Below are 13,465 nucleotides of genomic sequence, written 5' to 3'. Positions count from 1 at the left end.
AGTTCCAAAAGGGAGCTCAGGTGAAAGCACTGGAAATATGAGCATTTAGGAAGAACACTGGAGGCAAGCTTTGCTCTTTTTCTATATATAAAAGTGATGCAGCTGCTGTTGTTTTCTTGCACATGTGTGGCGATGGAAATTAACTTTATCATTAGACTGGAGTAGCATCATGCACGTGATCAGCTTAAATCAATCACATGAGTGATTAGCATCTCCAGCTCTGGGAAATGGAAGGCAGGAGGGAAGAGTGGGTTTGTGTGTCTGTGTGTAGAAATGTAATGGGATCAAGAAAACCTTTTAAAAAACATAAGGTCATAAAAAACCACCTCAGTCATTTGCAGTTACCTGACCCTTACTCAGTTTGAAATGAACAGCAAGTCTGCTTAAATCTTTATTCAAAGGAGACAAAGAAATTCAGATGAAAACTCCCCCTCCCCCCCCCTCACACACACCAAAAACATCATCATTTGGGACTCTAAAGCCAGAATAAGGATGCAGATAATAAAACAACCTTATACTATCTTGCAAGGTTTTCTACTCATTATGGTATGTGGATAAAACTCTTTCACAGTGTCACTGGCTGAGTTCAGCACACAAAATATATTCAAGATGGAAAGAGGACTTTGGCACTGCTTTAAAATGAAATAACTAGTAAGATTTATTTACGTTATTCAGAGCCGAGTATTTTGTTTCAGCATGTTTTTCCTCAAATTGCAAACATAAGAATATGTCTGGTCCTAATATTGCTTGAGTTAATAAAAATTGTAGCTTCAATTTACAGGAGGAAAGTGCATGAATTTCCAGGTTTTGAACCTGTTTGCCTTCCAGTACACCTAGAAAAATCTGTGCTGACAAATACATGAACTTATTGTTCATTTTCTGAGATGAGGAGCCCAGGGAGCTCAGTTAATATCTGTTCCACAAGCTTCTTATATAAGCATAAGCCTACAACAACATCTTTCATCCTGACTTTCTCATCTATAAAATGGCTTTAATACTCTTTCCTTCCTCCTACCCTCATCTTTGTTCTTGTCACAGTGAGCTTTTAATGCAATACACGTAGATGAGCACCAGAGTTGAAATGAAGCTAAGCTTATATCCACAAACTGCTTAACCAGACATCTAAACACTGAGAAGATGCACTTCTAAGCTGTTCTGAATAAAGAACATTTTTACTAAATACACCCTTTATACTGATGTCTAAGTACAGATTTCAAGGCCAAATTTCAGAAGACCAATGAAATTTGTACCCATAGGTTGCAAAAAAAGTAATTTTTTTAAAGTTGAAATACATGATGGCATTTTATTAACTACTGGATCTTTAAAGTGTTAATGCATTTTATTCTCTCACTGCTCACTTCATGAAAATCTTTATAAAGACAACCTATTGAGCTTCCCATTGGGATGATTCTAGTTGTATGAATGTCTTTTCTAACCATCTGATGCCTTGGCAGCAAACCAAATTTCAGTGAAACAGAAATCAAATGTGTTTCTTTAAAGAAAATATCTATGAAAGACATGCTGTCTTAAATGAGATGACTACACTGCATTTTTTTAAGCTTCCAACAGAGAAAACATTCATCTAAATGTGAAGTCAGGCATTTGAAAATTAGTATTTGCTATAGTGGAATCACAGGATAGTTTAGCTTGCAGGGCTCATCAGGTGGTCATCAGTCCAAACTCCTGCCAAAACCAGGGTGAGCTACGAGGTCCTTATTGAGGGCTTTATTCAGTCAGGCCTTGCACACCTCCAAGGATGGAGGCCACAGCTCCATCCCATTGCCTGACCATCCTCAAGGAGAAGGGTTTTTAATCTGGTCTGAACTTCTATGGCCAGTGCACCACTAGCCCTAGCTCTACCTGCTTGCTACCCTCCCCATGGATGCTGGGGGCTTTCTGTTGGGTCACCCCAAAGCTTTCTCTTCTCCAGACTGAACAAACCCCATTGGGCCAACATCTCCTGGCAGGGCAACTGCTGCTGCCCATGATGAGTTCGAGGGCATGGGGCTCTCTGCTGTGCTTGTTATGTATTACTTTTGTCTTTTTTTTTTGTTATGTATTACTTTTGTCTTTCTGTCCCAAAATGCACACTGAAATCTATGTATGATCTAGGACTCAATGGTATTTTTCTTTTTCTAAAACACTTGCAGGTATCAGAGCCCTGGTCATAATGCCAAATTTCAGAAATCCAGCTTTTTGTACCTTTACTACTGGGCCTAAAGATTGACAGAACCTTAAATTCATTATGGATACAGAAAATCTTCATCGTGCATTTCTCAATTTGTTTTTCTGGGTTAAAGATGCTGCACCAATATACATTCCCATCATTTGCATTTACAGAAATGGAGTCCAGTCATGCAAGGACTCTGTGTATGGAAATAGAATAAAAATCAATGGAAACTCTATTTAGGAGACTTGCAAGAATACAATCAATGATAAAGAGTCACAACAGAGCACTACAGATGAACCTAAAAGAAAACTTTCATTGGCCAAAAAAAAAATCCCATCAGTACATAACAGTAAGTACTACCAAATAAACTGCAGAGATATATAAACTGGTGAGATATATATTCTGTGCACATAGAGACAAAATAAGAATGTTTTAGAGGATGAAGAGATTTCATCTAAGGTTATTTGACTGCTACTACGTCCTTTAGACACATAAAGAACCGAGACAGAACAATATGAAGAAGACAGTCAATATAAAAGATTTTGCAAAATTTGTAGTCTATGAGGATGTTGCTGTGTCTCTGTAGAGTACAACCTGTCCTCACTTCTGCAGATCTACCACTCCTGTCAATGTGGATCTGACCACTCACAGATTAATATTCACAACCCAAAGACAGACAAAGCAGACTTTGACAAAGAGAATAGAACACAGCCACAAGCATACCCAGTGTGTCATCATCTACTGTGATTTCCAGATTTTAATGTGCTTTACTGATAATCCATTTTCCTATTCTAACTATCAGCCATTGCAAGCAGTACCTTACCACACAAGCAGTACCTCAGAACAGTCACCAGGGGCTTATGTGCTGGGGACAGTAAGCAAAGAGGGAACAAATAGAGTCTTGCTACAGCACTAGTGAACATAAATTTCTTCTGTGTGATTAAATAGCAAAGGTTTGTATGTAATTCCTGCCAGGTGATTGCCCTGAAGATGCAATATACAGAAACATTCTTGAGCTCCAACACTGGCAAAGTCTGAGTTTTTCTGAAGGTTGCTCTGCTTTCTAGAGGCAGGCACAGATTTTTTGGTATAATCTAATACAAGCTGTTATCCAGCAGTATACGTGAAGACAGATATTTTGTGGAAAAATCATTCCTGGATCTCAGTGGAAAAAAAGATGGCAGCCAAATATCTGACAAAATTGAGTTGATTCAGTAAAACAAAGGCCAAAACAATAAAACTCCTTAATGATTGTCTTTTTCACACTAAAGGGATACTGGATGCTACTGACACCAACTCTCTGAGAATAAAAAAAAGCGACCAAAGCCTGTGTGGAGTAATGACAGTTTGAAGCTGAAAGCTTTCTCCAATAAGTGGACAGAATGACTAAATTTTGCTTATAATTTAAGGAAGTATGGGATCTTTGACTGGAAAGAATATAACAGCCTGAATGAACTTGACAACAGGAGTACACAGTTAATAAAAGTGATTGCTGCATTTAATAGCTACTGATAGATAGGCTTTATTTCTATTAATTCTCTACCCTTTTGCAAATCCCATTATACCTCTTTTCTTCCTAACTTTCTGTGGTAATAGTTTCTACAACTTAATGATAAACCTTGTAATAAAAGTTGAAAAGTTTTTGTTGAAAAGTTGGTTTAGACCTACAGTTTAATAATGCAATGATCTATGTCTGCATTGTCATGCTTTGAGAAAAACAGAGTATTTCCTTTTTCACATCTTCAGAGCAATTTTGCAAGATGTAACATGTAAACACACAACATTTTCCTGAAGCATTCAGCTCAGAACACTAACTCCAGAAGAGCCCAACAATATTGCCAGACATAACCTTTTTTTAAAAAAATTACTCTTCCTGGAGGCTCACTAATCATTCTTAACTCAGGTACAGTATTAAGAAGCAAACAAATAGATGAAAAAACATAACAGGCAGACCAAGCTCCTACAGACCTGGGGAACTGTGACAGGAGGAAAACTAATTAGTTCAGCAAGGTACTGAATAGACTTAATTTCAAATTTTACTAGCTTAATACCAATTTTGATTTCCTTTGCATGAACCATCATTTATTTTTGTTACTGAAAACACACCATAACTCACCTGTGAAAGATTGCTATAGATTTTTTGAATTACCAGTAATGCATTTAAGATAAATAAGTTTAATTTCAAGTTATTCCAAGTGTTTTATAATACCAACATTAATTTTTAACAAATTAGATTATATTGACTTTTAAAATAAGGCCTCCTTTGGAAGACTTATCATTTAAACAATCTTCAGGAACCGATTTTCTACTTAAAGTTAATTCTCCTGTGAATCCATGGAAAACAAAACAAATTCTGATCTATAGGAGCTACACTTTGCAATATTGTCTGTATACAAGCTGACCTATAGACTCATTTGCAAGGACTAACTGGGGATTTTTTAGGTCCATTCTTTGAATTCTTTTCAAGAGGAAGTTGTACCAGCTCATCTAAATTAAATTATCTTTTACAGGTTTTTGGCGTGTACTGTATGCTTCTAGTGATTTACAAGACACTACCAAACTCACTTCACCTGCACTAGCAACCAGGCTGGCAACAATAATAGAACTGCAATGACAGTGGTTTTATTTCAGTGTATTTGCAGCATCTTGCAATGCCTCAAATCATATTTCAAAAGGTAAATTATTATGCAGTATAATGTCTGACTACCTGAAAAATAGAAAATAAAAGGTGAAAATGGACCTATTATAGATTTTTAACCTACACACCTTTTCAAAAACTCCAAGTCAGTCTTTGTTATTTTTAAAATGTCAATTTTCATCTCATTAAATACTTTTAGAATTAGGATTTGAAAACAGGAATTATCTGCAATGGAGTCAACTCCTGAACTCAAGTCAAAATGTAAGGGACCTTTCCTATAGCACTAATGGCTCTGCCTATTTGATCTTTCATCACTTTCAGTAATTAACAAACAGTAAAATGCTAATTAACTTACTTTAATTGATAACATGAGAAAACACAGCTTTCTAGTATTATCCCTAATCATGCTCCAAATGGATCAAATGAAGATAATTCATTCAGCCGTGAAAGCACAACTACAGAATCACAGAACATATTGCCTATCACTCTTATCTCAACCCGTGGCAATACTGCTTGTCTGATTTAATTGCAGCTGGAAAGGAAATACCAAAGAGCCACTTGCTCACTCCAACCTTCCCTGCCAGGGGCAGGGAGGGGAACTGGAAACAAAAGGTAAATTTCATGGGTGGAGAAAGAGCAGCTTAATAATGGAGAGGAAATAAAATATAATGCTAATAACAATAACAGAAATTAATACAATAATATTCACTCTACTATCTTTGTTATTGTTATTACTGAAAAAAGAGAGGAATAAAACTCCAGAATGGCAAGTGGTGCACAATAAAATTGCTCACCACCCGTCCCCAAGCAGTGATCAGTGCCCTCCAGCCAGCTCCCTGCAGTTTGCACACTGAGCATGATATTCTGTGGTATGGAATATCCCTTTGGCCACTTGGGTCAGCTGTCCTGGCCATGTTCCTTCCTGGATTGTGCTCCTTCTCACTGGTAAAGCATGGGAAACGGGAAAGTCCTTGACATAGGGTAAGCACTACTCAGCAAAAACTGAAGCATCACTTTGTTATCAACATAATTCTCATTGAAAGCAAAAAAACCACAACATTGTACCAGCTACAGGGAGCAAATTAACTCTATTCTAGCCAAGACCAAGACACACAGCAAAAAGCTCTGGGATGATTGTCACATCTTGAAATTAAAAAAAAAAAAGCATATCTGAATTACTGAGATTTTTATCAGTATTTCTATGAATAAAGTAATCTAACCAGGTTTACCACATACAACTGAGGATCATTGTAGAGTCTTCTGTGTCCATGAGTAATTCACTAACCTGCAGGCTCATCATCCTGAACACACTGGAGCCACACACCTCTGTCCATTTGGCCAGGAGCACTGACTAATGTTAATGAAAAGTTCCAAATCTTAAAGAGTTCGAATGTATAGCAGAGTTAATTTCCTAAAGCTAGAATTTATGCTATTAAATGTCCTCTTCTATCAACATCTACACTCAGTTTCAAAAATTAAGGTGAATATATTAACAACATGGAAAAATGTAAAGGAACCCTTGAAGTTACCTTATATTGCAATCTCTTTCTGATAGTGCCACAGATATGAATGAGGAATACTGAAACGTGAATACCATTCCTATCACTTATATGACTTACAGCACTAATATCAGCAAAATAAATACCTTCTTAAGGGCACGGGTCAATAAAAGACAGTACACACACTACTACTCTGTCTTTAGCTCTTGAAAGTGATAGCTAGTTTTAGCTGTAGATGTCTGTAGGTTTTGGACATCAAATTATCTCCTTTGTTCTAGATATTATGCTTCAGAGACACAACAATTTATTTTGGTTTCTCAAACTGAGATAATTCAGAATTTTTCAATAAAACAGGAATTGTATTGACTGCAAGATAAAAAGAAATACATAGACATATTTCACAGTGCCCATGCTATTAACTAGGGCCCACTGAGATCAGATTCAAGTCCTTGATTTGAATTGCAGCTGTCAAGTACTTCTCAAGCAGTCACTACACCAGAGCAAGAACATTATCTAAATGAATTGAGTCACAGTCTGCCATATTGTCTGACATCTCCCAGGGTCAATCACATCTTAGTATGGGAAACCAGGGATTTACCCTCCCACCTGTATGCCTATTCCACTCTGTACCTGGGAAAAAGAAACCTTTTCAAGCAAGCATTTTCTTCAAAGTAATACTATTCCCACAAAAACTTTTTATTTACACCTAGTGGTAATTTATTTCCACCCAGCCCCAGAAGGAAGCTCTATCTGTCAGAGTTAACCAAGTCTTGAGGTACTCTAGAGTCTACTCTTGCTACAATGGGGTTTTTTTTCTGATAGAATAATTTACTCAAAATCAGTTGCACCATATTCCCTAAAGATCCCTACAAACTGCAGTGAAGACAGTAATCTATGCGGGTTCTTTTTGAAATAATAAAAAAAGATATCAAAGACGAGATCCTGAAACAAACAAATAAATAAAAGCCTAAAACCAACCTTCTTGCCCACCCCAGTGCAAAACAGCATCTGGAGTTCTAAATGAAAAATCGGAGCCCTATAATCTCATTGAAAACTGCTGTACAATTACCTGCCCTGATTTGTGGCAGAGATATTCTCAGAAACAAGCATTATTTGTACCCAGGTACATTTCACAAGAGTGAGTAGTTTTGTGTAACATTTCTCCTCTCATTAAAAAACCGACAGGTACAATGCTGACATCCTTGTTAATAACAGACAGAAAACACTAGAAATTACTCGTTGTCTAGGATACCGACTTAAAATACATTAAAAGGCTGCACCATTCCTATAAAGACTCTGAGATTGAGGCTTAAAATACTTACTTAATAATGTCTCCTTCAAGAGCAATCACTCGTTTAATGATCTTCTGTTCAGGATTTCTAGGAGACCTGAGAGAGACAGGAGATAAAGTTACACAGTCAGTACCATTCCCATTGTTTAACAAAATGAAAGAAATAGACACTATGGAAGTCATTAGAAGATTCCATGTTCTCCTTGAGTTAGCATCAGTCACAATGTTCCATGGGGAGCTGCAATCCTTGTCACTGCAAACCATCACTGAAAGCAGCTGATGACCTGCCTACAAACAGCACAATAATCAACATACCTTTTATCATGAAAAATACACTCCACAACACTAACAGTAAAGCATGCCATGAACCAATCAGGAGGATACCTTTGCAAATAGATTAAAACCTGAATCCCCCATCACTTGTTGGGAAAATGTGTTAAACATTTATGTCATTCACTTTGGGAGAAAAAAATCTTCCTATGTTATATTAATATATCTATCACTAATTTAGGTAAGCCTTGCCTAGGGAGTTGTGGAAGTTTAAACATAAAAGTTGAAAAATTTTCTGTAAGTTGCAGCTTCTGAATGCATTGTTTTTCACTTAAAACAATTATTTTCACTTAAATAACTGTTTTTCACTTAAAACAGTTATTTTCCCATAGCATCTTTAAGTGATTAGATTCTGATCCTACATTAAATAATTAAATGAGAAAGAAAAGATGAACTGGCATGCTCAGCCTGAACATCCCAACTTCCTTGATGCCTTTTTAGATAGACTATTAAAAGTGTTATTCTGCTGTCATTTTGACAGGTTAATGCAGATATATATTCCAACTTTCATTTTCTTTATACTTTATCTTTTTTCTTTTACTTCACACTTTTAATTATCTAACTATGCAAACTTAGAAGAATATCTTCATGTTATTAGAAAACAATTCTTTTTGTTGCTGCTTGTACACAGAAAAGTCAGGGAAGGAACAAACTTTTTCTTTTCTGTTGATGCTTGGGTTCTCCCTTTTAAGGTTTCAAGTACAATCTGCTAGACACACCACTGACAGAGGTGTATATTACAGTTTTCATGGCTAAAACCATCTTTGAGCTCATCTCTGGTCAAATGGTAAGATTACACTTCTTTAAAAAGCAAAGCTGAGCTAAGTCTGGATGAAAAACTTGCCCACACTGCTGCATGACTAAAGGCATTTGAGGTTCATTTCCAGTTCTAAAAGTTAAAATGAAAAATGGGTTCAGATTTATTTGTTTAATTTTTTTCTAATATTATTCCAAAAAAATCCAAACATTTTAAATTTAATTTGAGGTTTAAATATTTTTTCTTGTGGGTGCATGTCAATACATTTGAAATAAATTTCTCTTTGAAAGTAATGAAATAAAATTCAAGAAGCCTAATTTTTAATTTCAAAATATCAAATAGCTTCCCTTTACAGTTTACCAAACCCAGAAACCTATTTTCAACAAGCAATGAGAAACACTGAACATGAATAAAGACCATATATTTATTCCCTAGTCATCACTGACATTTTCAAATCATTATGTAATTTACAGTAATATTTAATTTAGCATTAATTTTACATGAATAGTTGTATATTCCAGTTCAGCCTTGCATTTCATGTTCCTTCTTAAGGAAGGAACGCACAGTTCCATCATATTTTATATGTCAGTCTTGGGAGGAATTAGTCAATTTTACTTGTTTGTATGATTTAAATATATGGAATATCCACAGCACTTGCTGATGCTGCTCCTTGCAAGCAACACTTACTTCACTGAGAACTCATTTGAGCATTGACCATTTCCTATTCTCAACCAAAGCACAGTCTACAAAAAGACAACACACCTTTATTGTACGCTGTAATAAAATATTTTCTTTGAATTACTTTACTGCTAATTGATTTAAATTTCAATCCATCTAAGCTCAGGCTGTAATATTTTAATGTAAAATTTAAGCAATGGAAATGATAATACATAATGTACGTGATGAAATGTGCATTTCTTAAAGATTGAATGAAAACAAATTTTATGTTTGCTTTTTTCAAAATTCTGTTCTGGTTTGATACCTAACTTTCAAAGTAAGGTTCTCAGCAACTTCCCTGAAGGCATTTCTATTTGATTAGAATACGTATATTGGAGTGCAATTATTGACCTCTCCCTTAATTTTCTTGTGCAAAAAATTTCTAATGACCTTGGAAAAACCTTTGAGGCATGGGTAGTTATTCTAAGAGTAGTTACTTTGTTGCTAGTAATGATATATTTAAATCAAACATAATTTAGCAGAAAAACGTCAAAGAATTTCTTGCAGATATTATTATAAAAGAGTAATATTTTTAATATTAGAAGGCAATTTTTTTTTTTAAATAAACTTCCTACTAACATTCTGATTAAAATTCATTGAAATGGCAAAGGACTGGTAAAAGATTAGCAGGCTCAAAGTGGCACTTTTAGACCAAAGATTTTCAAGAGCTGAGCTAAATGCTTTTTTTTCAAGAGCCAGTGTGCAACCAGGAGGTAAGAGAGACTGGTTCTGAAGGGATGGATGTTGATGCCTTCCTGAATGTTGTATAGCATAACACTGGGATTTCATTGGTTATTGAAATCACAAAAACATACAGGCCATTTCTATCTTCTACATTCAATCCTGCAGAGAACAGCAAGGGATCACACAGCCACAAAGCATGGTTCCCAGGAAAAATAAGAAAAATTATATAGCCAGCAGAAAAATCCACTTTTTAGCAAGTGATTCACAGATAGAAATGGTGACAAGTCCCTGATAACTTTCTCTTTACATATTTAGCAACTGAGTATTTCAGTCAATATTACTCCTAAATGTCTCCCTTTCAACCACTTGGATTGTTTATTTATTTTAGTGGATACTGGTCAATTTTAAATAATTTCTCCATGAGCTAATTAACATTTGATCAAATAAAAAATTTTCATAACATTTCATGTTTTTTGTAAGTGCCGTTTGAATACTCTTTCATTTTTTGAATTTTCTAAGTACATTCTTCTCAAGAGCCTCCGAAGCAAATCATCCTAAATTTCCATTTCTACTGGCTTTTCTAGACAGAAATCTTTTAGAAAATGTTCTAAGATCCGAGCAAAATAACTGAAGCACTGTCCAACTAAATAAATACCACAGCATACAAAAATACTTTTTTCCTTGAATAAATGCTCAGATTTTTTTGGCACCTGCATTACAAAGAGACCTGATTCTGTGAACTCAATGAAAAAGCAGACAATATATTTCAAAGGGATAGCTTCAATTAGATACTATAATGATCTACATTTTTTTAATGCTACCCATCCATTATCAGAGACAACCTGAAAATTGTTGGAATTTTTATACCAACTTAGCATCTTCTAGAACAGAACAAATAGCAGACATTTATTGCAAAGAAAAGTGCCTAAAGCTTTCAATTTTTACACGTATATATCAATTTATCTATGTATATGCATAAGTATGTATATTACTTTTAGAAAGCTGCTTAACTTTTTCTAAGATAGAAGCAAGATGTTTAGGCAGCAGCCTTAAAGTTAGTGTTCAGATTATTCTCAGTTTACTTCAGATTATTCTCAGTTTACTTCAGATTGAGTTTTATGTGACTTCTTCATTTACATGGTGGCACTGGAAGAAATTAGGACTGTGTTGTAGTATAAACAGACTGAAATAATGACGATCATCTTCTTCAAAATTAAAATTTCTGCTTCTATTTATGCTTTTAATGACAGTTACATAAATGGACTTAACTCCATAAAATAGCATAAGAGAATTTTTGAGATCTCAGCCTAACATTGTGATCCAAAGCTGTTCACTTAGTGAGCTCTTCATTTCTCAAAACTAATTCATCTCTCATCAAAAATTCTAGCATAGCTGGAGTCTATGCTTCTGGGAATTTCCAGGATTGATGCAGGAGGAAAAATATGTTGTTTGTGTCCTTCTCAACCCATTTGGGGATCCAATAAATAGCTAGAGGAGTAACTAAAATGTAGATGGAGTCCAGAATAAGCGGCATTAATATATCAAAAGAACTGAGAACCTCACAGTATGGTTTTGGTGGCTTTACCTAAAAACATGCTTGAAGGAAGAGGAAGGAGAAGCGGTGGAGCTACCTCATTCCTATTTTCTGTTGTCCATCCTTGCTTCCTGTTGCCAGTATAGCTCAAACTCTGCACAGAAGTAAATATGTAACAATATCCATTCTTTCATTCCTTCTAGCCCCATAGCTATGATAGAACAGATCCAACACAACCTAAATACTGCATAAGAATGGAAATTTACTTAATATATGCACATATTTTCTAAACCAAAATATTTTTAATCTGCTTAACTTTTTTCCCAGTCCATTTCATCTAAACTCCATGCTTCTTTGTGCAGATAGAGAATCTCATAATAAATGTAATGTCTAATTACATCATAGATTATGGCACAATTTCTATATTGTGGCAACTAACCTACAATGAAACAGTGAAGGAAAAAATGTTCACACATTTTATTCTTGCTTTTTTTTTTTCATTCTTGTTATCAATTTCTCTTGTACAGAATTACTGCAATAAATGTATCCAGTACCAGGTTTAGTATTTGTGTTCAGTTTGGACCCATCAGAACGAGAAAGACATTCACAACTGGAAAAAGTGACACCAAAATAATAGTAACAGAAGAGCAATGAAGCAGCAGTGGCTAAGGAAATCAGGTTTGTGCAGATCAGAGATTAGGCAAAGGGTTCAATTGCTATTGTCATCTATCTAATTGTTGATTAGGAATTCAGATTTTTGGAAAGGTACACAGCAAAAGAGATTAGCAAACAACATGAGTTGCAGCAAGAGAAATTCTAGTGGAGCAGTTTGACCTGAGAGGCTGAGAACCACAGACATACTCAGAGCTCAATGGGACACAGGTCTGGGCAGTTTGACCCAAATTCAGAGTCTAACCTGCCTTGAGTGCTTGGTAAGATTAGATAGTCACCAGTCATGCCTTAAGACATAGATTACTTTTCACTTCTACAGCCTTTAGCCTTTTTCAAGTGTATGAAGAATCAGGATATAATATCTTAAAATACAAAATATTTTGTCATGAATGAAGGTTTTAATGCTAGAAGACACGACACTGATCACTTTATTTATCTGCTGTAGCCCACAGATCATTTTTTGTATGTGTGTTTTTCTTGCAGTACCTAATTCTATTAGAAAGCATTTTTAAAGAATGTTATGATATCATGTCTCAACATTCTGAGTTGCAATGAGACTAACATCCAGAGAAATTACTCCACAGTTTAATTATCCTTGCTATTAGGAAATTGCGTCTTCATTCAAAATTGAATTTATCCTAGTATAATTTCAATTTCATGCCTTCTCCTCCAAGGCAGAAAACCCCTCAACATCTTATTTCTTCTTCATGAAGAAAGATTTGGGTACATCATTTCTTAAATTTCTCTTGGATTCATCAGCTGGAATTGCCTAAAATTCTTCGCACACAGTTTTCCAATTCTGGGACGTCCTTTTGTTACTATTTTTCAAACTCCAACATTTTAATTTTCTTCTTAGCATATATAGGAATCTGGCATTATTCATCTTGGATTATTATTATGCTTAGTAATCAATTAAGTAGAGCAACATGGCCTTATTTGCTGGCTCAATAAAAAAATTTCTTTCCTGTTTTTTAACATTCCATTTATTTTTGTATAGTCAGGTAAAAAGCTAATCCTTTTCATCCTAGGAGCTGGTGTTGAAAAGACGCCAAAATTGGCAATTAAGCCTTCTCTGAGTAAACTGCTTGCTAAAACAATTATTAAATTTTAGATCACTATTGCACTTCATATTCTATAGAGCATGTTTGTGAACACCAACCACGTGATTCACAT

General features: G+C 35.2%; 1 protein-coding gene across 1 annotated transcript in view; it reads right to left on the bottom strand.

Moving 5' to 3' along the window:
- The window catches only part of IMMP2L (inner mitochondrial membrane peptidase subunit 2), a 404,963-nt gene that overhangs the window by 130,507 nt on the left and 260,991 nt on the right, over positions 1–13,465 (bottom strand). Inside the window, exon 4 of the mRNA XM_084206256.1 lies at positions 7,630–7,695. Within this exon, the coding sequence (XP_084062382.1) occupies positions 7,630–7,695 (66 nt within the window). The remainder of the gene's footprint in view (positions 1–7,629; positions 7,696–13,465) is intronic.

Source organism: Fringilla coelebs (assembly GCF_963513975.1).
Source record: "Fringilla coelebs genome assembly, chromosome: 5".
Classification (NCBI taxonomy): domain Eukaryota; kingdom Metazoa; phylum Chordata; class Aves; order Passeriformes; family Fringillidae; genus Fringilla; species Fringilla coelebs.
The sequence above is the reverse complement of the archived record's forward strand: the minus strand, read 5'-3'. Positions and strand labels throughout refer to the sequence as shown.